Source organism: Mercenaria mercenaria, chromosome 14 (genome assembly GCF_021730395.1).
Source record: "Mercenaria mercenaria strain notata chromosome 14, MADL_Memer_1, whole genome shotgun sequence".
In the NCBI taxonomy this organism is placed as follows: Eukaryota; Metazoa; Mollusca; class Bivalvia; order Venerida; family Veneridae; genus Mercenaria; species Mercenaria mercenaria.
The window spans coordinates 61,703,393-61,731,173 of NC_069374.1; the positions used below are offsets into that span (position 1 = coordinate 61,703,393).

General features: G+C 34.0%; 1 protein-coding gene across 3 annotated transcripts in view; it reads left to right on the forward strand.

Annotated features, from left to right (window-relative positions):
• Positions 1–26,871, forward strand: part of LOC128548534 (uncharacterized) — a 94,620-nt gene extending 67,749 nt beyond the window's left edge. For 2 of the 3 annotated variants that reach the window (XM_053523658.1, XM_053523657.1), the window contains exons 9-15: positions 6,301–6,499; positions 7,659–7,753; positions 9,838–9,951; positions 11,918–11,987; positions 13,678–13,794; positions 14,818–14,950; positions 18,834–18,968. In XM_053523658.1, the coding sequence (XP_053379633.1) occupies positions 6,301–6,346 (46 nt within the window). In that variant the 3' untranslated portion in view covers positions 6,347–6,499; positions 7,659–7,753; positions 9,838–9,951; ... (2 more) ...; positions 14,818–14,950; positions 18,834–18,968. Of the gene's footprint in view, positions 1–6,300; positions 6,500–7,658; positions 7,754–9,837; positions 9,952–11,917; positions 11,988–13,677; positions 13,795–14,817; positions 14,951–18,833; positions 19,553–23,402 lie in introns of those variants that run through there. The other variant, XM_053523659.1, reaches the window with a different exon arrangement.
• Positions 26,872–27,781: the final 910 nt, after the last annotated feature.

A 27,781-nucleotide genomic window follows, 5' to 3' on the forward strand; every position in this document is an offset into this window, starting at 1 on the left:
AATGACTTGATTTGACAATACTTATGTTAAACTGAGAATATTATAAAACACAGGAACACTACTCAAAATATACATTCTATATATATTCATCGCATTTAACAAACTTTCAGCTTCAGGCGCGGTGCTGAAATATACTAATTCCTTTTGAATTACCGTGCTGCATTTGAAAAAATAAATGTAGTATTACCTCCAAAGATGTTCATATATTTAGCTCATAATGCAATTACCTATGTAAATTCAACAGTAATTAATACAGCAAAGCCAGAGAATTTTGATACAGTTTCGTTATTGTGTAAAAAAAGAACAACAGCATTTGTACATTAATTTATTGATATTATTTACTACACATCAAAGAAATGCATATGAGGATCTGACTCCAGTACGTTTAAAATACTGATTAAGAACACGTGAAAATAATAAAACCTATATCATACAGTAGCTAACTCATGTAATTATCTTAACACAGGATTTTCATGCTATTTTCGCGTTGATTTTGTTCAGCAATCGCAATGTGTTGAAATCTATGATGTAAAAATGTCCCAAAAGTAAAAAAGATACAAATACCTCTCAAAAACCTGTGCTGCATTTGAAACAGCATTTGTTATGTCATTACCTCCTACGATGTTTCTACATGAATGTATAAGCAGCTGTCAACTTGTTACGCAATTATCTATGTATGTTGAAGAGTAGTGAATACTACAAAGTCGAAATAGTTTAATACAGTTTTATTTTATTAAGTATTTGTCAAATTTAGAGACCACATTAATCATAACATTAGTATATTATCTGATTGATTTTATCTACTACACATCAAAGAAAATGACAAAAGGATCTGACCCCAATACATTCTTAAAACTGTTTAAACACTTGGAAATTCTAAAGCCTAGATCATAGCTAACTCATGCATTTACCTTAACACAGGAATTTCATGCTATTTTTGCGCGATTTTTGTTTAGCGATCGCCACTTCTAGAAATTCATGATAGAAAAATGTTTCAACAAAGCATAGGCTATAAAGTGTGTTGTACATGTCCGAAATAATTGTAGTTTACGACGGTTCAAATAAAATGATAATGCTGCGGCTGGGTTTAGGATCATTTGGCAAAAATATAGAAACCGTGAGACATCAATTAAACACATGGGAATCACAGCAAAACAATTTTCATGCAAAAAAAAAAAATAAAAAAATAAAATAAAATTTGATGTTCACATAACGAACAGATATATCCTACAGAAAAATTGTCCCCAGATTCTGCAAACTGAAGCACACTATTTTAAAACTTATATCATGAATTTGCTATAATTTAATAAGCGTCTTATCTTTATAAACTGTCGCTTTTAGCATTATAAAAGTTATTAAGTTGTTACACAAAAACCACTGACGTGTAAAGTTTGAAAGCTCAAAGTCTCAGTGCGTTACTGACATACCAAGGGTAATTTTTACAACGCATATGCTCATTAACCAAAAGGAGTTTTTTCTGTCACTGACATTCCTATCATTCTACAATAAGTATGAGTATGACATACAATTATATCTGCGCATGATATTTTCTTCAACTTCAGGTCCGTAGAAGTTCAATTTGATCAAAACAACGTTTTAAGACATTTTGTTTGTTGGACGGGGTGGGAACGACCTCACTCACCTGCTTATTAGTTTTGTTCATTCAGCGATATATCACACCGTGCGTTTATTGTGGTAGCATTTTATATAAATAAAGAACGAAAATTATTGATGATTGAACTGACAGTGCTGATGAAATAGAAACAATCACAGTATTCTACAGATGAGTTCCCGAGGTATTAGAAAATACAATATGTAACGCATCGTATGAATTCACAACTTATTATACATGTACTAATCGTTTGATTGAAACTTGAAAACAGAGAAATTTTATTGCGATTGAAGGATTTTATTGAATATAAAGCTTTTAAATACATAACGATATTATTCGTTGTTACATATATGGTTATTTCATACTTCACTCATGTAACTGACCGACACAAAATAAGACATTTCCCTATTCGGTGACACATTAACGCAGTATTTATTATGGGTGCAAGTATATTTATCTTTAGTTTTGACAGTGGCATACGTATGATTTACTGGTATTAATAGCATTGAGGGAAACACAAATATATAATAATCATAAAAATACTTACGATATAAATGTTTTGATTAAAACAACAATATCATGAATTTAAAATACCTATGACTGATTTCATTTTAATCTTCCTTGATCAGAACGATTTTTACACGAGCATTCCGTTTCTGCATGTACTTTGTTTTGAAAGAGTACTGATAAACTTTGCGGTAAATTCAGCTGTTGCTTCAGTTTTCATTCTCCTACCTTTGTAATGTTTTACTTTATATACATTTTCGTGATCGAAACTCCAGATAGTTTTGTTTGCAATTAAATCATGTTCAGTTTCTAAAGGAAAAATCGTCACAAAATTGGGAAAAAGACTTTCCGAGTGTGGGATTCGAACACACGACCTTCACCAATTTTGAAAGATTAACTATATAAAGTCAACGTTTTACTGAAGCCTGGTTTTCTAAAAAAAAGATAAAAACAAAACCTTTATATTAGTCTAGTCCGATTTTGCAGATATAAGCTTATTTAAGAAGTTACAAGCATTTTGTTAGTATTTGGTCCAACATACTTTTTTAACATATTTTGGGTATGCTGAATCCAAAAATATATGTTGGCCATCTGGCAAATGCCTCTGAAAGGGTTAAAAATGGGGGCAAAAATGACCACTGTTTTTAACAACAAATTTTCTATCGATATTACTTTATAATACAAATCTTTATCTTTAGATATGTTTCAACAAATTATTTTATGTTATTAGTATAACTGAGTAAATATTTATCAATGAAATATATCACAAGTTAAAAATGTGAACTTTACGGGGTTCAAAAAGGGGAATTTGAAGACAATTAAAAAAAATATCCAACATCATTTATAGAATAGAAAAATGAGACTAAATATTAGATTGAAAACTTCCGCTGGAATTTTATGTCAAAAAAAAAAAAGAAGATATTTTGATGAAATGGATTTGCAGTTTTAAAATAGTCATTTAAGAAAAAATAAACAATGGGGAAGTTAAAACTTGATTAACATGACATTATTTGTAATGAACAGAATACCATGTAGAGCGTATTTTATCCTGGTAAGATCATTTTATTTAATAATCAACTTTTTAATACCTTAGCATCATAATAATTGATGAAAATTAAGTGTGACCGGGATTAAAATTAAGGCTAATGTAAACTTAATTAGTATAAACAATCCAGGTCTCTACCACAATAACAATGGAAATGCTGTAAACTTTGTTTAAGTCTTTTTTTTTAATATTGATTGCTATTTTCCCGGGCAAGAAATAACGATTTTCATGCAAAAGTCAGGGACTGCGATTAATTGCGGAGTTTGAATTAAGATTCCCCGATTTTTAATTCCTGTTTCCGCATATCGAACCTAAAATTTCACTTTGCATTTAAATAAGTTTTCGTTAACCTGTTATCGGAGAGAAAAGCGCACATAAAAATAAATGCTTTGTTTCTGTCATTCTTCCTGATTTAGAGTCATGTGTTTGCCTCAGTTCTATCTTATTCAAATTAATTACCTACTACTATTGTTTTCGTCTCAAGCCTGAGTCATGAGTTGGTATCCTACTCTGGGAAAGTCATTTTTGTAATGCCTTATCTTTTTGAAACTTATCATTATTAAATAGCAAACGGTACTACAATTTAACTCATGATAATGTATACAATGTATATATAATAATACACAGTTTAAACGTAGGAACACGACAACTGAAAAATATACTGAATATTACGCCGATTGGGAGATTATTCAAATAAGTTGTCTGTGTTTTGATGTATGCATGATTTCGTTAATCCGAATGGTTTTTAAAGGAACCACACTGATATGTTTGACTGTTAATTCTGTCTTTTGAACGAGTAGAATGGAAGGAAAAATAAACTGTCTGCTTAACACAGATTCAAGGGCGGATCCAGGGATTGGGGAATTTTTTCTCGCTCGCTACGCTTGCAAAGGTAATTCATCATTTGTTCTGGGTGAAAATATAAATATGCATTTTTTCTCGCTCGCTATGCTCGCATAGGCAATTTCTCTTTTGTTTGGGTAAAACAATGCATTTTTTCTTGCTCGCTACGCTCGCACAATAAAAGTCCGACAAGTTTGCATGAGCTCCTATAAAACTTTTTATTTTACGTTAATAAACTTTAGTAACCCCTCCCCATAAAAATCCTCAGAAATCGGGCTTAGAAATTCCATTCCGAGATACTTAAGCAAGAATAAGTCTGACGAGTCATTAAAACATGGACTATACGTAGCATGTTATTTGGGTTGATTTTATCATAAAACCTATCCTTTTTCAATACCAAAAAAGCACCTCAGAACGCCAAGAATGCACCAGATGGACTTATTGTTTTCAAAATGTTCCGGTGGGGTGGGGTGGGGAGGGGGAGATGGGGACATGCTCACGGACCCTCCTAGTTATTCGTCTACAAATATTTTGCACCCCTTACACCAAATCCTGTATCCGCCTTGAGATTTGTGAATGCCTAATTAAATTTTTTAGTTAAAACATAAAGAAGGAACTAAAACATACAATATTACTTATTCTTGCAAACCAGACGGGGATTTCCGGTATCTTTACCGGTGCTGGAAAAGTCCATCTTACACCCCGGGGTGGTGTAAGATGACTCTCGTGCTGTAAATGACGTATAAGAACTACATATATCGAGGGGTGAATGCGAAAGAGTTCCAAGTGCATATAAATAAAGAAGCACTTCACCACTCGATATGTAAAAGATTTGTCTAGTAATTTATATTCTATTTAAAAAACGGAATGAAAATTCAATACCTTGACATTTCCTATTGGTTCCTGATATTATATTTCTCGATTCAAATCACGTTATTTTATCAAAAATTCATAACGTTACGCTGCAACTGGTAAAACAAAACCGGAACTAAACATTGTTATTTGTTTTGAATCGTCATGACGTCTTTCCTGTTTACGGACGTTGGTTACCCGCGCTTTGTTTAAATACACTGCTATAAGATATAGTTCTAAAAAGAAAGCCGTTCGATTGATTTTATTTTTATTACTATTTCTTGAAATCGGTATACAAGAAAAAGATTCTGTCACAGGTTATAGGTGCAGATGGAAATATCCGGCTCTCGGGTAACTGTTTAGGCGGTAACTCGGCAGGGAGCCTCGTTAGCGCCTAAACAGTTACCATCGAGGCCGGATATTTCTATTTGCACCTACAACCAGTGAAAGAATCTTATAAAATCGAAGTTCAAAAGTTGCTGTAGGCAATGGAAAGTGATTTAAGCACACAACTGATAAAACCAGATACTGTTTTGTGCTTTATCATGTCTCTGCATCATAAGTCTGGTTTGTTCTTCGATTGTTCTATGTCTTGTCATAAAAAAGTTATTTTAATGCTAACATTTGACATAGACAATTTTTGATTGAATGTCGAATGATTGACGTGCTACATGTACCTACATACAGAATATAGAACTTTCTCTATTGTCTGACCGCCTCTGTTTTCCGGTGGTTAAAATTGCTGACTTAAAATCACTCGTAAGTACTCACTGATTAAGGGGCATGGGTTCAATCCTTGCTACCGACCAGGTCTCCTTATGTAAGAAAGATGACAGCTTGAGTACAAGTACTTTATCTTTCCAGGAACGATTGCTGGGTAAACTGCCCACCTGACATAACTGAAATAGTGTTTAAAATGGCGTAAAACTCATCAAATCAAATTAAGTCCCTCGGTTGTCTTTTCTCATATATATGATATGTAACAGGAGCTTCCGCATTCACCATTTTAATAGCTAGTTCTTCGTTTCAACTTTACACACGTACCCGGTTAGTTATACACTTGTACCTCATTTAGTCTTTACACTAACTCCCCGTTTTGTTGAAACACACAATTCCACATTTCGTCTATACACAAACACCCGTTTTGTTACACATTCACCTCAGTTGGTTTAAACACAAAATTCCCGCTCTGAATGTGAAAAAATCTCATTGCTTAACAATTGAAGATAGCTTTAATCTAAAGCCTCGGATAATTTTAAGATCATAAGAATAAGAGTTGATAGAAATATGATAACTGTAGCTACAGTAATAAAGAAGTTCCCAGTTGGTAGGTTTATAACTTACATCCCCGATTGGTTGCGTTTACATGTATGCGTGTGTGTGTGTGTGTGTGTGCTGTTACTCTAACTACAGTATTTAAACCTTTCTGTTATTAAAATAGAGACGCTATCATTCACAAAGACATTTCATCACCAAACGTTGACTAGATGCTCAATATAATGTCCGTCTGATAGACTTTGGGATTGCAAGGGAGAAGAACGACCTAACAAATAAAGGATGCGGAAGAGACGCATATGCCCATCCTGGTGTTGGTAAAACACGTGCATGTGAAAGCTGGGATTACTTCAGCTTGGGCGTTGGTACGTTTTCACTTGCAAAAAGGATATTGTATTATTATTTCAACACATTTTTATCATATCTATGCTGTATGAATAATGCTGAATATAGATTTATAGAATCTTTGGGCACAATTTCGTTTAGATTTTGTACATTAGCATATATTTGTCAGCACAGCAAGCTCAAACTTCCTGCCTAAATCTATGAACGTGTTGCCTAACTAAAATCATTGCAAATAATATTCAATTAAAGCAAGATTGTTTTCAGGAGAGGGAATTGAAAGTGCAACACCCTTCACCCCCTAGCATAAGCGGAATTCTATTTAATAGATAATGAATGGACTCTATGATCCCAAAAGACAGAAAATAGAACAACACTGAATGATATTTACCTAGGTGATGAAAAGATAAATTTAATATAATCGTTCATTCAAGAATGCGACACTGTTTATCGTGTGTTTGTTCGGCTAGTCGTTTTCACGTCTGTCCGTCAGACATGTCTTCCGTACCAGTTTTTGATGGATACAGGGACTGAGTTCTTCTTTCGTTCTAGTATGATGTTTTTTGTCCCTTGCAATGAGAAATTGGTTCGTGTACCGCATTTTATATCATAAAGAGGATTTTCGATGTTATGCTGTTTTACTGCTGTTTCGGCATTTACGCATTTAATTTCATCTTACCTTAACCAACGGATCTTTGTGAGCTATAAGTATGAATTGGATTATAGGGCGTCCCTCGTTTTGTTCCCACTATGTATATCTGAATACCTTTAGATCTGCAAACAACTTAAATTGCATGCATCTCGGGAGAAATGGACTGCTTACTTAAACTTCTTAACTACTTGCATTATCCAGAAAACTTATCACAGATGCTAAAATAGTGAGGAACCTATTGTTATTTTTCTGCATTCCCCCTAGCTATGAATAAATTACTCATTTACATGACAGTAGTTCTTGTTAACGCAATATATTATATATAATAGACAAAATGAAATACTTGTGATAGCTAATCCTAACATTGACCTGTCTGAATTGAGGGACCCTTTCATTGTTTTAAATTGAAAAGGCAAAGAAAAAGTATAATTAAAGCAGTCTTCTGAAATAAATATGTGATATATGTGTAAGACAGTTCTGCATTAAAGGATAGTGTTTGTTATTTTATTCATTTGTTTCATTTATTTAAGTAATCCGAGAATTGTTGACAAGTTTGGGACCAAATGGACATAATAATAAATACCTGAAACATATGAGTCCAAAGGAAATTACGCAGAAATTGGAGGTAATACATTTTACGTCATTCTCTTTTCATGGTTGTTATACGGGCTATATGAAATTAGTTTTACATGTAACATTTAAGCTTGGCCCTTTTGATAACCTTTGCTGACAAAGAGATTATTTTTAATAAGAATTTTTAATAAGAATTAGTGAAATATTTTCGTTTTTGTCGTGTTGAGTGACCTGTGAAGTTTCTACTTTTTCTATTTTATCATCACAGCAGCGTTGTTTGTGCCATTTGGCGGCCGTAGAAAGTCTCCCCGTACATTCAATCAGGGCTGTTATAATTCGATCTTCTCAGATCGTTCAGCACGACTTTTATGTCGTGTTATTGGTACTGTTCAGTTTCTCAGCATGACCATTTCTGCTTGAGTGGTTCCAGTACTCCCGCCCGCTTTCATAGCCTTGGGTATTGTTTAATCACCCCTTGGATATGGTGCCTGCTTTTTAATTTTGTCTTTTGACAGTTTCTGTGATATGCAGGCTCCATAACCTCAGATCTCCTTTCTAAATTCCTGTTTGTTTAGTTCTTCCCATTGTTTTCTCGTTTGGGGCAAACCCATTACTTGCTCTGGGGACCAAACGCCGCTTTTCATGGAATTACACGCCACAACCCGTGTATCATTGAAGGTTCCATGTTCACCGCCGTTTGAATACATCTGCGGGTGTCTCTAAATTGCTTTTTAATTTGTACTTTTAGCATGTGTAAATGTTGTGTTTAGCTCAACCCGGGGCTAGAGGGCGTGGACGGCAGCATGCATTTCCACTACCGTCCATGAACATGCTCAAATCGAGCCTGCAATGTTTTCGTTTTTGTCGTATTGAGCGACCTGTGAAGTTTCTACTTTTTCTATTCCATAGGCGCAAAGCATAGCTACATGATAATGATTTAAACCCTGCAATTTCCGCTTAATCTTAAGTATATTATTTAAGGCAGGTTCTTGTGCACACAAAAAAAAAAATCGGCGCTTTGTGGGGTAGTTGTTTTTATAGAATTAATTATTTTTAAATCAGTGCATTTAACATAAATAATATATTTACCTCCAGCGTAAGCGGGGGTTCCCGATAAGACTGTTAACATTTTTGCCGTGGTATTAATTAAATCATTACATATAGCTACAGATGCCAGAAACGGTACTGTGTTTAGTCTTATTTCGGCTGGTTACCCCTTATCAAGTCTGAAATAGCAATTGTCCTCTGCAAGGACCTGTATTCATGACTAATACCATTATATTACTGGATACGAATCAATGGCAACCCGTGATTAAAGTTATTACTATAGCAAAGTAACTATCTTTCTTAAGTTAAAATATGATATTATACATCTGACACGTTAAATAATTCAAAACAATGGCTTAAAACCAGCTTGAAATGTGCGGATATTTTTAGTTATGGGCAAATATCTCAAAAACAAGCACACGGACCTATACATTTTAATTCACCATATTACAGGTCATGTGTTTATTTACGACTCTGAGAAATTTCATTAAAATCTACATTTTAGAAAAAATTCTATTCGCGAAAAAGTTACAAACATAGTGATTTTCCCATAGACTCCCATTATGAAAACTTGCATGATGTCCCAATTTTTCAATTCAGTCTAGCGAAAATTCAAGCACACGACCCTATATTTTTTTATTTGCCGAATTTGATCCAAACTTGCAGAACTACCTTAAGTAGCCTGGATTTATTTTAATATATTGTAAAAAAATGACTGTTTTTGTTCTACTTTCCGTTAGCATTTTTATTTGGAACCAAAATAATAGATGATGACTTTTGAACTGTTGTTTAAATGTCGTCTTACAATTTACATAATTATGAAACATGTTAACGTTGGTTCGGTCAGTTCGTGGTAATTGATGTTCCAACATAAAATGTATGAAATGTATGTATGAATTCATTGTGTGATATGCAATATTAGAAAAGCATGTTATTTTGCGATTTAAATAGCGGAAATGTGTTCTAAAGTAGAAGTCATCTAACACTGAAAAAGCATTATCTAATGAATAAGATATACAAAATGAGACCCAATTGAAGGGTTATGTAGAATTTTAAGCTTTTGATACATGTGCTGATTTTAAAATCTAGATGCCGTTTGTGAACAACAATATGGCACAAGTTTTGAACCAACTTTCAACAGACTGCTTAAAAGCAGAAAACGTGGAACATTTCGAAACAGTCTTAGGAACATTGCAAGATTTCGTAAGTATTTTTGACTCTCTTGTATTCTTAAGCGATATGACCAGTTGATAAAAGAAAAATACACGAAATTCAACTTATTTGAAAAACCTAGCTACATCATATTTAATATTTATATCGTTGAAATACTTATACCTTCTATGTCGAAATCCCCGGAGGCATATAGTGTTTGAGCTGCCAGTACCTCCGCCATGCTGTCTGTCACACTTTCTCGTGTACTGGAGTCCTCATATAGTTTTCATCAATTTCAAAGATACTACATGTACATCATCAACATGCGCATATTGTCGGACGTTTTCGTCCAGTTTATATAGATTTTTAGGTCATGCTACTTTATTGAACATAGCCATGTCATAACTATATTAGTACAATCATATTTAATCGCTCCGATATCGTTAAAGGACTGCTTGAGCAAAAATAGAAACAACTTTGAACGACATCGTCTCATAAACTGCTAGAACGACCTTCATTTGCCTTTATATATAGCATTATTATTAGGTCTAAATTATTACAACTCATTTTCGTGATTGCTAGAGCTAAATATCTTCGAACGACATTGTCTTATGAACCGCTGTCAAATTTGCTGTTATAAGGCATTCACCATACTTGTATTTAGACGGAAGCACCTGCTCTCTATAATGTACCGAGTTGTCGGTAGGATAATTATGAGATCCTCTCAAAAATGTGTTAAAATCGGGGCATGCAGCCCGATTCATTCTAAGGGCCGTAAGAAATAAAAATAGAAATACTTTTAAAACAACTTCTGAGTAAACACTGCAACATCAAACCTTGTTGTCTTTTTTTTAAAGATCTCCTCCTAAATGTGATCACATCAGCCACAAATTAGAGGCTTCTAGGGCTTATGATACAAACCCATTTTAACGACTGCTTGATTGGTCCTTTGATCATTAGCATCATAATAAGATGTTCTCTAAAATGTGTTCAAATAAGAGCGCTGGACTTCTGTTAAGGACTGCCTGTGTGTGAGTGAGCGTAAAATAGCAATACCTTTCAACGACTTCACCACATGAACCGCTTGATGGATCGTCATCCAATTTGGTCTGTAGCATTGCAAGAATTTAATCTAATACTGCCATTTCGTCCCTCAGAAAGGCTGCTGTCGGTAAAAAACAGATATACTTTTAAACGACTCTTTCACATGAACGGTTTGATGGAGTTTCAACAAACTTTGTCTGTTGTGTCATTGTAAGGTTCTCAACAAATTAAGTTCAGAATAGGAGCGCTGGGTACATTATACAGACTGCGAAAGGTAAATTAGAAATAAAACTTCGTTACGTCTTCCGTAGCATTATTGTAAGATTCCCCCAAAAGTTGTCCAAGTAATGGTGCTTGGTCTACAAATTTATTCTTAACGCAATACATGAGTCAGTGTGTCATACATCTATTCAAAATCAAACAGCCAAAGACAGGTGATGAACTTAGGGCAACTATAGCCTTCTTATGTAAGCTTGCTTCATGTTTGACTTTGAGCATTTTCATGGGGCATGTTTTAAGCAATGCTGACAGCATTCTTGTTTCGATAAAACTTTTGGAAATCAAAACCTTTCTCCTCACGAAGTCATTGTTACATTTTGATATTATGGCAAAATTAATGTTAGAAGTGTGTCAGGTAAAATCTAAAAGAACTTTAACGAATGTCTTATAATCATTAAAACAATCTCTTTATTTCAAGACAAACATATAGTCCGTTTTATTCGACCTGGTGGGGCGGAGTTAATCTTTGACTTATGCAAATAGCGGTAATCTTAAAAACCGAGCAAAATAGGTTGAGTTTAATTCCGTAATCTTCGGTAACCAACGAACTAACATTCAACGATACATTGGTTACATATACTACATACCCTGTACAATAATGTAGTGGACCGTCGCGAAACCACGCACCGCCAGGTCAAATAAAATGCAATATAATAACAATATAATGTAGCATCGATTTGTTTGCTTTTTTAAGGTACGTCAATCTGGCTTAAAAGAAGACTTAGATGCAGAAAAATGTCATTTATGTATGATAAATCCAAAAGGTATTTTTAGAAGTCATACGTAATTGAGCATGTACTGTTTGTGTAGCGCAGCAAAAGATTATTTGTAATAGCGCATGATTTGAGTCCTGTCCTGTATACATGTTGTACTAGTTCAAGCTTTCGACCATCAAATTTATGGTAAATGTAATTTTCCAGTAATCAGTTGGTTTTCAATGATAAGTGTATTCAGTCCTAGGTTACTTTACTTTTTGGCTATGATATACGTAGTATATTTATATGTTCATGTTCCTCATACACCCAGTATCGTACGTTCAAATTCTATCATTAAACCGGCAGAAGTCTAGACAAAAGAGATCTCCCTCTATATAAGATAAAAGCGTGAATGCAACGCTTCTTCTCATTAAGGATGTACGAGCGTTGTTTTTTTTTTTCAGGATATCCGCCATTTTAAAAAATGTTTCTTCGAATATTGCTTTCTTACAAAAGTTTTGCCAAAAATTTATGCTAAATAATTAAAATATGCACCATTTAACGAAATATATTATACTTTTTGCGAAAAAAAAATTACCCTTATTTTTGGCTGGCATTTGCCTTAAATTGACGTAAGATTTACAATGGGGTAGGGGAAGGTAATTCAAATATCTATTAAAGTAGATCATGTTTGGTTTTGATATTTTTCTGGATGATACATATAATGTTTAGCTATAAATAAAATAAAAGTTTTCAAGATAGCACTTTATATTATCTAGAAATTTAAATTAACGCAAGAAGAACAAAAAATATCAAAAATCACTTTTTAACAGTTTTTTCTTAATAAATCTTTTAGATGCACGGTGACCCCAAATTTTTTTCTTTCCATTTTGAAGCATTTTTGTGTGTCATTAATACTGCAAAATATTTTGAAAATCTTAACGTCAGAATTTTTTTTTGTAGATCTAAATACGTTTTTCCATTGAAAATAAAGTGGATGGGGTAATTATGTCGACACGTAAAAATTAAAGAGATTTGTAAACTTGTGACATTTATGCTTGCTTATATAACACTGACATCACCATATTCATATTAACCTGTAAGACCTGAAATTCCTATAAGATTAAGTAGAATGTTATATGTTTTATAAAGTACCAACATTTTTTCAGTTTTGCAAAATTTCAGAAATGCGTAAACAATGGGTGCAGAAAATACCCTATAAAATTAAAATGAGTTCGGTGACCTATGTTTTTTCTGCTCTTGTTAGTCTTAGAAACTAATGTCCTTTAAGCTCTCAGGGTATGAAAAAATTCTTAACGTTAGAAAAAATTCGCTCGTACATCCTTTCTTCAGTCTTTGCTAATAGCATTCTTATAAAGTATTCTGGAAATTTTTTAATATATGGGTACTTGGTCTATTTTAAGGGGACACAATACCTTTAAATGGACATGTTGATATTTTCCCTTCACAGTATCATACAAATATGAAAGGTCAAATGTCAAAGCCAGCTGAGAGACTAAGGACCGCGATGGTCCCCTTTTAAAATTTATTATCACTCGACAAACTTTCATAAAATCGTATGTGGAACCATTTATCACTACACTCTACCTCAGTCGATAAAGTAGTGATGTCATAACAGTAATTGTTAAATACTCAATTATTAAGAAGTTCCTTAAAACTGCATGCATTTTATTTTGAAATACTTCTGAACAATATCCAGTTATATCAGTTCATGTAATGACTTATTACCCAATTTAAGCATGAGATTCTCGGACCCATAACCACCACTGTATTAACGTGTGTATATCATGTGAGAAGAACAGCTTCCTGAATCCAATCAAATGTCACTGCGGTAATGAGATAAAACCCACAATAGGTATGTATTTTAATCGGTTTAAGAAACAAGTAAATTAATAACTATTATCATATTTGTACGCTTTGTTTTTTCTGACTCCTTCTGTTATATACACACATCAAATGAGTAGTATATGTAAAACTCTGAGCTTAACAAGATATCCATATACACGAATTATAAAGTTCAAATTCTATTGATTAAGTTAAACTCAAATGTATTCACTGTCAGCCATTAATAAATTTCTAACGCCAAATGTTTTGATGATGTGCACTACAGAAAGGCACCAAAAGTCTTTAGAGCCACTTTGTGATGTGCCGCTGTTTGCAGAAACCTGTTTGTAGTTAGGAAGAATGTTTCTTCAATGACGTCACAGTTGATATGCCTCCTGAATGAATGATATATATAAAAATAATATGTCAAATTTATAAAAGCAGAATGCTGTAAATGTAAGAAATAGAAATACCTTTCGGACTTTATGTAATTTAAAAATGAATTACAGAATATGATTTGCAAATTAACCTTCAATTGCTTTCGCAATTAGCAATTCATGAATATGCCGATCTTTTCTGTGAAATAATTAATAATAATATATAACTATATTGGTCAAACATAAAAAAGGTAAAGTTTCTTGTTTAACGTGGCTAATCGACGAAAGTCCCCACGTGGAATGGATGGAACAACTTATTTCCAGCCGAGCCCACGGCAGGCGTCATATTTACCTCCCCAGCATCAAGTCTAGGCCGATACTGCTGGAAACAGTACCAATTTAAGTAAATCACCCAGCCCTGAACACTAGTCGGGATATCAGTCGCGACCGGGAATCGAACCCGGACCGCTGGCGTTGTAGTCCAACCTGCTAACCACTGTGCCACAGATTCCCTTCAATAAGTCGTTAACCGAAGATAAAAATCAAAAATACGTACATACATGTATATCTTACTATCAGGTGTGTATGAGATTGATTGTTGAAATTCAGACACTTGTTTATATATTATGTTGTGTAGTTACTTTGTTGGCAGATGATTAACTATTTAAGTAATTTAGGATATGGTTGGGGTGCCTTGCTGGTAGCTGGAGACGATACCAAAAACCCTACTGTTGCTAAAGCGTTTTGCAATGATGTCATTAACTTTAAAAAGCTGATAGCATCAAAAGCTCCGCTCATCATGGGAATAAGGTACTGACGTTATAGTGATTTAAGTGTAATTATGTAAATTGAAATACTTTCAGTCATATAATTAACAAGTATGGATAAAATGAATGCGTTTGTCATTGTAAGCTATATCACTTCTAGATTAAATACATCGAACGTCGTTTACCCCTGTAAATTTGTTTTAAGCATACTATGTTGTGACATTTAGATATACGAGGGCTGTTTAAAAATAACGTAGACTTTTGCTGTCAAAAGCTGCCTATTGTGTATAGTGCAATGTGATACATACAATTGCAATTCGCAATCCTTCTGTAATTTGGTAATAAGTTTTTTGTAGCGTTTTTGCTGATAGGAGCTGATTAAATATTATAACCGGCTCAGGCGCTTTTTAGCTCACCTGAGCAATGCTCAGGTGAGTTTTTCTGATCGCTTGATGTCCGGCGTCCGTCGTCTGTCGTCTGTCGTCTGTCTGTCTGTCAACATTTAGCTTGTGTATGCGATAGAGCCTGTATTTTTCAACTGATCTTCATGAAATTTGGTCAGAATGATTACCTTGATGAAATCTAGGCCGAGTTTGAAAATGGGTCATCTGGGGTCAAAAAAAAATAGGTCACTAGGTCAAAGCAAAGAAAAACATTGTGTATGCGATAGAGGCTGTATTTTTCAATTAATCTTCATGAATATTGGTCAGAATGATTCCCTTGATGAAATCTAGGACGTGTTCGAAAATGGGTCATCTCTGGTCAAAACCTATGTCACTAGGTCAAATCAAAGAAAAACCTTGTGGTTGCGATAGAGGCTGTATTTTTCAATTAATCTTCATGAATATTGGTTAGAATGATAACCTTGATGAAATCTAGGCCGAGTTCGAAAATGGGTCATCTTGGGTCAAAAACTATGTCACTAGGTCAAATCGAAGAAAAACCTTGTGTATGCAATAGAGGCTGTTTTTTCAATTAATCTTCATGAATATTGGTCAGAATGATAACCTTGATTAAATCTAGGCCGAGTTCGAAAATGGGTCATCTCGGGTCAAAAACTATGTCACTAGGTCAAATCAAAGAAAAACCTTGTGTATGCGATAGAGGCTGTATTTTTCAATTGATCTTCATGAATATTGGTCAGAACGATTGCATTGATGAAATATAGGTCAAGTTTGAATATGGGTTATCTAGGGTCAAAAAGTAGGTCACTATGTCAAATCTAAGAAAAACCTTGTGTATGCGATAGAGGCTATATTTTTCAATTGATCTTCCTGAAATTAAGTCAAAATTATTGCCTTGATGAAGTCTAGGTCGAATTTGAATATGGGTCATCTGAGTTCAAAATCTAGGTCACTAGGTTAAATTAAAGAAAAATCTTATGTATGCGATAGAGGCTGTATTTTTCAATTGATATTCATGAAATTTCCTCAGAATGACTGCCTTGATAAAATCTACATTGAGTTTGATTATGGGTCATTGGATTCAAAAAGTAGGTCACTAGGTCAAATCAAAGAAAACTTTTCTGTATGCGATAGATGCTGTATTTTTCAATTAATCTTCATGAAATTTGGTCAGAATGATTGCCTTGATGTAATCTAGGTCAAGTTCAATTATGGATCGTCTGGGTCAAAAAGTAGGTCACTAGGTTAAATCAAAGAAAAATCATGTGTATGCGATAGAGGCTGTATTTTTCAACTGATCTTCATGAAATTTTGTCAGAATGATAGCCTTGATGAAATCTAGGTCAAGTTCGAATATGGGTCATCTGGGTTTACAAACTAGGTCACTAAGTCAAATCAAGGAAAAACCGTGTGTATGCAGTAGGGACTGCATTTTACACTGGATTTCATAAAATTTGGTCAGAATGGTTGGCTTGATGAAATCTAGGTCAAGTTCGAATATGGGTAGTCTGGCGTCAAAAACTAGGTCACTAGGTCAAATCAAAGAAAATACTTATTTATACTCAAGATTTTTTGCTCTAATTTTAATAATTGGTCAGAATATTTTTTTCCATGAAATCATTAGGTCAAACATGTTTACACTGTTATGGTGTGTTTCTCAGGTGAGCGACCTAGGGCCATCTTGGCCCTCTTTTATGATTTGAATTCGACCACTAATAGTGGCATTGATAGTCCACTTTTTTACCTAAAAATACGCCTAAATGCAGCCGCACATCTAGGCGATATGCCCCAGAAGAATAACATTTTTCGGACGTTGGAGACGGAAGCATACAGTGTTTTAACTAAGTAATTATTGCTGTTTATAACGCCTATAATGCAGCCATCGACTCGCACATCTAATTATATAGTTGTTTAAGTAATGGTCATAGGTTATGAAACATCAGCTGAAATCTATAAACTAATAAAGCAGACACCACAATAATGAAATAAATAATTTATCTTCAATTGGGACAAACAATTCACAAATGGTCCAGAATTGCTAAAAGACAGAAAGCGAGAGATTTATTATGACTTGGGTATTGTTTATAATTTTCAAGAAAAGACATTTACAAATATAAATTGATGTAAACTCAAATGAAAGCATCTTGATGAAAACACGACACCGTTGAAAAGATTACCGTGCGACGGATTTGGATAAGTGACTGTTTCTGAGGAAGCGTAACCCGTGACTAGGTGGTCATAATCACGTCAAATTTGCAAAGAAGTTATTAAAAAGGTTGCGAATCATGACAGTCCTGACTGTGTTATTCTTGCTTTGCTTCATTACAGTATATAAAAGCTAGAGAAAAAATCTACGTTGTTTTGAACAACCCTCGTAGTAAAATTAGTACAAGCACGAATCCAAATTTAACATAAACCATTTTCTTTTCTAAAACTAAATTGAATATATTAAGGCTAATCTTTGATACGGCCATACGTTACAGGAATGTTCAGTATCAAATATAAATACTCTGGGTTGTATAATTTACATTTGAGCGAAGGGCTTCGTATGCATCGTCAGTCATTTTTCAATACATGTTTGCTGTAACTGTAAAAGAAAGTCTGTGATGTCATACAATAAATACTTTTAAATGGCTTGACGGTCAATTGTCTTTACTTTTTGTCCTCGGGTCTTCTACATACGTTTTTTTTAAGATCCATCTTTTCTCAAAACTATAAAAGCTGCAGCTTTAAAACGTTGTACATTTGTCTATCAACATTAGGTGACTTAATAGGCCATTAACCATAACTCTGATCTGCACTTTATTAAAATTTATGGCCCTTTTGTACTTAGAAAATTTGAGTTTCTTGGGTAATTTGGAAACATTTTATACTGTATCACATTTAATATCTAACATGATGTTCTACTCAATAACTCACCTTCTCACTACATTCCAGTACTTCTGGTGATACTATATACTTTAGTTTACTCCACTTCACTGGATGTCAGGGTTATGTTTGATGAATTTGTCACTAATTCTATTTGTCTAATAGTATCTCTATATTATATTAAGAATTTAAACATGGTATACTTACTGGATGATGATAACCTGTATTTTGTGATAAGATCCTAGATGATTTTAAAGAATATATATGTTTTAAGTATTTAAGAATCTGTCCCTGATACACTTAAACAGTCTGTCTGTTTCCAAGGGCTAAAGGCATGTGTGTGTAGATAATGTGTAATATCAATATATTGTTCTTTTAGTAGATGGAGATTTTACTGTGAATTGTATAAAATCCTTTTAAAAGTTTCAGTGATAGAATATTAATATGAAACTTTTTAAAGTTTAATTCTGTAATGTTTGTTCTCCTAGTCTCTCATATTTCTTTTAAGAAAGGTTTGCATGAATATTTTATTTGTAAATGTAACTGTAATATATTTGTATTCATGCAGAGTGAGACTATAATAAACATATCTTACGATCAGCAAAACAGTCAATAATTGTACGATATAGTCTTGACATTTATCTCTATTAACAGTGAAGACAATATTCAGACGGTAGTGCCAGACAAGAAACAGAGTCTGTCGCAGAAAATGATGCAAGCAATAGAGTGTTTATCATCAAGAGATCTTCAGACATTAATTATATATATCACTTGCCATGGTGAAAACAGAAATGACACAAAGGATAATTTCAACTTCCGGTTGTCAGAAACCGATACTGTAACGTTGAAAGAATTTGAGGATGCTCTGGGTCAATGTAAAGAAAAACTTGATCAATTAAACAAAGTCATGCTGTTTTTTGACTGCTGTCATCCTCCAGAGGAGGTAAATATAAAGGGTATCGCTAAAGCAAATGTTATTCAGTTAAATGCGTGTGAAGATTATCAAAAAGCGCATTCAACAAATGAAGGAAGCATTTTCACAAAATTTCTGATCCAAGGGCTGAAGGCAAAGGCGGAAGGATCAACTTGTGGGGAAAATGAGTGTACGTCCTGCAAGAAATACTGGGACCTTCGAACAGATTACGTTACAGTTGAAAGGCTGTTAGAATATATAAATGACCATATCGATACACGTCAGAGACCACGGCTGTTATTCAGCGGAAATCATGATGACTTCAAAATCGCTTTCTACACGGGCGAAGAGGTGGTTATAGAATTTACCGTGGTCAACAGTGAAGAAAAACAAACAATAAAGCTTAAGCATTTTAAAGACATGGAACAGATTGAAACTCAACTTTATGAGAAATTTCATAGTGAGTTCAAACTATTGTTCATACCTTAGTATTTTAAAGGTAATCCACCTAAATTACACTTATATTTCAGATAGTTTAGTCTACCAATATGACTTTTTAGAGATTGTCCTTTTATTGAGTCGGCTAAACGCTGAAAGCGTTTGACGAGTCCTTGCTATCGTCCGATTTCTCATTCTCATTAAACGGCCTCACAACACAGTGAATTGATGTAAGTCCATTAGATTGTCTCTAATTTCAAAGAGGTCATTGATCGGATGAAGTTCAGTTATGTCAATCCCATTTGATATGACCAATATACGACTTATGAAGTGTAATTGTGAGATATTCGGATAAAGCCACGTATTTTCTTCCGCGGTAACTCATTAAGCATAAACAGGAATAACGATTCGGCGGGATTTGGTAAAACTAGTTTGCGCATATGATAATGATGACTAATATTTTGCCCCTTTTTGTCCCAGAATAGCAAATATAATGTTCAAAACTTCAAATAAAAACTGCATATTGATTTATTAGCCAAATTACCTATTTGTTACCGTGCCCGTTTCAAAAAGTAATCTTTAAAATCATTGCGCAAATAGCAAATTTATTGCGCTATGCATTTCATGAATTGCTCAGAATTACCAAGCTCGTGTAACATCCAGCGAAAGTCGGGTACCTCTGAAAGCAGTGGAATGTTTCTTATGAAAGAGTTTACCATATCGATGAAATGAAATTGTGACAGTTCATTCTAAATTATCCGAATAAGAGATTTGCAGTACGTTAATGCTTCCGCGAGACTTCGCGGATGAATCCTGATTACATTCTGAGCACTTGTCGGCGGACACACGTGACCTGTTTATAAACAAGTCATTGTCCGTAGATTTTCTACGAATTTGCGTTTAAAAGTACAGACTTCGGTTTACTGAAAAGATACTACGAAGATCGGCCAGATCAAAATGATGCAAAATCGCGACTGGCGAAAATGGAAACGTCTACATATAGCTTCGTAAACTTTCTAGAATTTTGACTGGTTCGGATAATTTGCTTACAATTCAGGTCGCAAAAATATGATAGGAACACCCATTCTGCGTTTCATCACGACGCATGGGTTGAATTATGTAGTCAGTAAGCGGATAAATTATCGGGAGAATAATCTCTTACTAGTTTGTTTAATTAGTAATGATTAAATGATTTTATTTCTTATTTTTCGAGTAATAAACAAATCGGCGAAACGTTAAATTGTACTTTCTGGTAGTTTTTTAAATCGAAAGCAGATCGTCTATTTTAGACTGCTTTGACGATAGGAAACAATTTTTTTATGAAATCATTTAAATAAGAGGTAATTTCACCGTAAACTTCAATGTCAGATACTGCCAATTGCTGCTATAAACTGTCTTCGTATCATCACAATTTGTAAAACATATTGTTGAAACTGGATATTTTGGCGTATTTAGAAAAGTGTAATCGTATCCGGATATAATATTTTTGGATAAATATCGAGCTGTGTTATGAAATTTTAACATTCAAGTAACAGACATAATAGATATTATTGTAACAGAAATGATTCTAGAATTTATTTTTATAACACAAACATAGACTCTATATCAGATATATCTATATATTCTAGAGTCCTGATGCATAACCTGAAAGTAAAAATATGAAGTGACAATCATTCATACTTTGGATATTGTAATACTATAAAGAATCTAGGTAACACTTAGAAATCGAAACATACAATTTTCAGTTAGAAAACGCAACAAAGGCTGTATCAAGGGTCTACATTTTCAAAACTTTCTTGTGGTGATACCCTACTTGAAGGAGAGGGTATCCTCCCACACCCCCACCCCATAATTGCCACTTTACAGTTTGATACATCTGCCCTTTTACCAGCTGCCACAATGCCAATTTCAAAATCTGACTGCAATTCAAAGCAGGAAGGAACACCCCTCCCCACATCCACCCTGCTACCGACCATGTAAAAATGGCTCAAACATTTTTCAGCTCAGTCTGGGCCTGTCTGTCCACATGAATCAAAATGGATAATTGAAAGTTTAGTGCACGGACTTTTGGACTACTGACATGGTTTTGAAGGGGTTAACAGGTCTGAAATAGAATAAATGATGGTTTTAACTAAAAAAGAACTGCATTTATTAATATCGGTTTTCTTTTCCGAAATTGGTTGCTAGTTTAAACGCAAAAGTATATATACCTTAAATTCACATCACTTATAATATAATTTAACAATACCTAAGATGTATGACACGGTTATCGCCAGGCCCTTTAGCTGTAAAATATCTGAACAGTTCTTTCGTCCATCCGTTACAAATTGCATGTGGCAATCCGCGCTATAAAATTTCAATATATCAATTGTCATATTCAAATTTTATCAATTGCTAATATATACCGGTCGATAATTACCCGTATTGGTAATGTCGGAGGGAAATGTTTACTCGAAAAATACATAGTTATATTCATGGGCAGTATCTTAGTGTCAGCTGTCAAATTATAGTTTGTACTTTCAAAATTTTTATTTTTGCGAACCACTCTTTAATTTTGGAGAAATTCATCGGGTTCAAATACTTGTATAATGTCAAACAAAGTTTTACTAGGCATCGATTGAATGTCCATTTCATTGATATTTATTGTAACAATCTTTGTTCAATTGGAAAACAAAACTAAATAAACTCAAACTGGTAGTACTTGCTGAACATTTAATATTGTCTGTTCCATCTTCAGCAGGCAGGCAGATGGCTATTTCAATCAAAATAACTGTTAATCTTTAAAGATTAAAACCTGTGACTGTTGGCGAAAATCGGCCAACGGGAAACTATGTAGAGTATTTCAGACAGCACATGTATATTCAATACTCTTTGTCTTTTTGTACACAACTAAGGTATATCTAGAAATAAAATATCTTTCAAAATATACTAAAACCACTTATTTGGCAGCGGTTTTAAATTCACTGAATATAATGCTTCTTCTTTCCATTCTCCTGATATGCTTGTTATGGTCCCTAAAATTGGGGGAGCATATTTATAAGCCACCTTGTCCATCACACTTTCTGTCCCGAGGATATCGAAAATACCAAATTGTAACTTTTACATGAGATCCATTTCTGTTTACTTTATTTCAAGATTTGATCCTTCTCAAATCATTCCTAGGTGGGTTTGTTAGAACTTTGATACTATTGATGGAAATTGTATGAATCTTAAAAATTATTAGAATTGAAGCCTCAATTTACATACACCACTTTTGAAATTAATCGATTTCATTGTTTTATTACCACACATAATCTGAAGAAAAGAAATATTTGAAATAAGTTGCATGGAAGAATATTATTTTTACCCACAAAACCAGTCAGTCATGTGAATCCTGTATTCATTATTCCTGTTGTTGATATTATAACCTTGCCATTATACTACCAGTACATCAATCATTAGCCGACTCTAAGGCCCTTCAGGCCTTTGATTTATACACGTGTCCGTACGACACATATTTTCATGTCGCTTTCTACGAGTTTCTGGGATTTTTACTCTTCCACAGACGTCCCATTTGCTTATCAGATTTATTTCTTGTTAGTGATTGTCCGATACTGATTCTGAAGACAATGTACAGAAGTAAAGTCTAGTCCGCAAGTTAGAACCGCTACACGGTTCGGGTCGTGTAACCTAAATACATTGTGATATGATGAAAATTTAAACGGCTTAGTAATGGTAGCAGATTATATGCCTTTCCTTCGACGACTGGTTATTTTTTCTTTATTTGAATATAGTTCATCACAAAATTTACTAATAGTTTCAGTGAGATAGATGAATATTTTATAGTTTTATTCGTCATGCTGTTAAGTATTCGTGTTTTCTTGTCTTTCTAGGGAATAAAGATGATTTTGATATAGTCATTACAAGTCGTACATTTAGAACGGACAACACAACTGAAATATGCAGTTCTGCAGAGAAAGTAGTACTGGCTTGGGTTAACAGACAACCTATTCAGGTGTCTTTTAAACCAAAATGTAAAGCAAATTCAACTGCTGACACAGGCACAAGTACCACAAGTACCATGGTTTTATATGAAAGAAGGAATGCTGCTGAAGGCAAATGCAGCATTCCAGAAAGCGGTACTCCCTGACGGATATAATTATTCAATGTAAAGTATTACATGTATTGACAGTGAAATTATACATAAAATATATGGCAAAGAATGTGTAAATACAGCAAATCTCTGTATAAAATGACAAATGTGTGCTGAAGTTTGTCTAATATATATGATAAGTTGCTCACATCAAGGCCATCTACACGTTTTTAAACTGTTACATTCTACTTCTGTTTGACAAGTTTGTATGCACTTTGGGATATGAGCAAATTATTAATACATAATATATAGCAGACATATATTTTTGTACATCGTAACAATGTTTTATGTAAACATGTATATAGATAGATAGAATTTATTGTGATAAAATTGACAAAATATCATAAAAATAAATACAACTTCAGTGTCAACATAATAAATGTGAACATTAAAGTGTTATTATAGATTATATATAATCAATACCAAGGATTACACAAAAACAGAGCATAAAGCTTTCTTATTTCCATTGTGGTCCTTTGAAATGATCATATGAAAACGGAAAGGCAAATTAATTAAACAAGTATTGCACATGTTGGATTAAATTTATATCGCACATTACTTTTTCATTTAAAGAAATATAAAATAGCAAAACACTAAAACGTGGCTAATGTATGCGTATCCATGTTTTAACAGTATTATAATACGGGAAGTAACACGTCCAGTGGAATAGGTTTAGAAATGCATAAATGTCTGTGATTTACTTTGCGCGCCTACTAATCGATAACGCGTATGTGAATAAACTTAAATAACATTTTATTATTATTTTATATTTTCTGATATGTTTGCGTGTTTGTCGTATTAACTGTTTGAAACAATGATTATCCTCAATTAAATGGATAATTAAAGATCAATTAATCATATTTCAGTCTTAGCTGGTATCATATGTTTAATATGGCCGACGATGTTACTCTTGTTATGTTTCAAACCTTGTTTCAAAGAATGTCTGCTACAGTGTGTATAATACATATGATAAGAGTCGTTCGCGGTCGTTCCATCTACACATTTCAAAAACTGTTATATTCTACTTTTGTCTGACAAGATTGTACGATCTTTTGAATATGTGCAAATTATTAAGAAATGATATATGGCTGACATATGCTTTTCTATATCGTTCCAATGTTTTATGTAAACGGGTATATGAAATAGCGAAGCACTATATCATGTATGCGTAACCATGTTTTAACAATGTTAAAAGACGAGAAGTAACACGTCCAGTGGAATAGGTTTAGAAATGTGTATATGTATAGTGAAGAATCTGAAATATTTTTCTACAAAACAGTACGTCAAATGCTGTAGCACTCTTTCTCGGTCATTATTGCCTTGTTTAAAAGACAAATGGTATGAATATTTCGTATGAAAACTTTTAGCCAGTTCATGGTGAATTTGTTAACTCAATATGAATAAGCTATTTTGTTGTCGTTTTCATTTATTATTAAATCATAATTATACTTATATGATCGACGCGTATTTGTAGTATGAAAACTGTTTGAAAAATAATCTTCTTTAGAATAATTTTTGTAATTAATTATATTTTAGTTATTTTGGACGGATAGCTCAGTGGTTTGCACACTGGCCTTCCAATCCTGAGGTCGGGGGTTCGATCCCCGGCAGCTCCTCGTGAATTTTCAGAAACGCTTTTCAGTGTTTCCCACCCAACTAGAGGTGTACTGGTCGGGAACCCAGGCAATCCTTGCGTGTATCAGTGCTATACACTGGGCACGTTAAAGAACCAGGCTGTTTATTCGCAACGAGCTAGGCTAAGTTAGCCGGACAAGCCTGTATCTGATTTCTGATCTCTCTGTCGTGGGGGCTTTGTCTCACTCTGTCCCTCTGGTCAGATCGTTCTGTGTCTGTACTAGTAGAGGATGAATTATGCGCCCTGCATATGTGGCTGCATTTGAACTATGTAAAGCGCCTTTGAACGTGAAAATGATCATGAAAAGGGCGCTATATAAATCTGGTATAATAACAATAATAATAATAGCTGATATAAAATGTTGATGTTACTCCGGTTATGTTTCAAACCCTGTTTCGAAGAAGCACTTGACTTATGACCTGTATATTACACTTGATATATTCGATACATTAGTATAATGTCTTACTTTCTCTACACTAGTTTCCTCTCCGTGCGTCGCTAGTTCGTCTTACATTAGACGTAAACGGCAAATCTGACACAAAATTTCTAATGAAATCGTCTTGTGTATTATGAATACTTCCAATACTTTTTACGTATTTGTAATTAGTAACTAGTCAGAACTTTGCTATAGATGATTTGACATGTCTTTAGATTATATAGGTACAGATATACTGATAAAAATATAGCTATTATATTTTCATTGTACTAATTACTGTAATTATGATAGCTTTGTGCACCATCTACTCTATTAAAACATAACGTTTTCTCGCCATCCGTACATTGCATTTGGCTTGCGGAGAAATCTAAAGACGGCTGGTTAACACATTATGTCATACATAAACAAGTGTTCAACTAACAAGTATGTATGTGAATTCGTGTTGTTCCTAAAATGACAAGAAATTCGATGTGAAAATTTTATTTCTTACCGATTATATACATCGGATGCAAATAAGTAGTAGAGCTGTACCCACTGATTGAAAAATATTAATTTTCATCAACGATAATGAATACATTTATTCTCGGTTATGACAATATTTTCAAATTTTCAGACAAACTCGTGTATTTAACTAGATTTAACTTAACAATGGATTAAATGTACTTTAATGTACTTGAAATACATATATAGAGTCCGTTAGTTGAACGTTCAAAGCACAACAAAAATTACCATTTAGATAAGAATTTTCAATGTTACTGCATGAACTTTAAAAAATTTATTATGCTGAAAGCAACAAAAATGAGAACGTCAGTTTCAAGATGCTGCGGTGACACAAATGTGTGTTACTATTTATTTTCTTCTGTTTATCATTACCTATATTACGCCATATTGTGAATATTTGTTGTCTGGTATTGTGCCAATCCACTTTAGACAGCCGTCATGGTTAAACGGGCAAATTTCTGTTGTGTTTGATACCATTCAGAATGGATGCAGACACATTTCTATGTATGTACTATCATGATAATTGATTATACATGGGAAAGGGAATATTAATGTTTATCACTTTGTATATTGTACAAAATCTTATTTTTCCTTGTTAGCAGGGACTTAATTTCGTAATATATTGTTAAATAATGACTTGTGTGATTGTTTACATGGCACTCCGATCACAAACCATCTATCTCTGACTCCCAATCACTTGCCCCACAGCGATTTGGATTCGAGCCTGACTCGGAGCGTTGAATTCTCAATTTGAGAAAGCCACCCAGCTGGCTTGCGGAACGTCGGTGGTTCTACCCGGTTATCCGCTCGCGATGAAATGATGCACGGAGGTGCACCTGGGGTCTTCCTCTACCATCAAAGCAGGAAAGTCGCAAAAAAACTATAAATGTGTCGGTGCGAGGTTAAACCAAACAAAAATAAATATATCTATATTCTGCAGACTAGACTACATTTTAGTCTCTGAAAATTACCTACTGTTTCAAAATGTAATATCTTTGCTAGTTATAAATTGGGCCATTCTATTGTAAATTTTTATGCCCCCCTTCGAAAAAGGAGGGGTATATTGTTTTGCAGATGTCGGTCGGTCTGTAGGTCGGTCGGTCGGTCGGTCGGTCTATATGTAGACCAATCCGTTTCCGGATGATAACTCAAGAACGCTTGGGCCAAGGATCATGAAAGTAGATAGAAAGGTTGGTCATCACCTGCAGATGACCCCTTTTGATTTTGAGATCTGTATGTCGAAGGTCAAGATCACAGTGACCCTGAGCAGTTAAACGGTTTCCGGATGATAACTCAAGAACGCTTGGGCCTAGGATCATGAAAGATGAAAGAGAGGTTTATCATGACCAGCAGATGACCCCTATTGATTTTAAGGTCAGTAGATCAAAGGTCAAGGTGACAGTGACCCAGAACATTTAAACCGTTTCCAGACAATAACTTGAGAAAGCTTGGGCCTAGGATCATGAAACTTGATAAGGAGGTTGGTCATGACCTATAGATGACCCCTATAATTTTGAGGACTGTAGGCTAAAGGTCAAGGTCACAT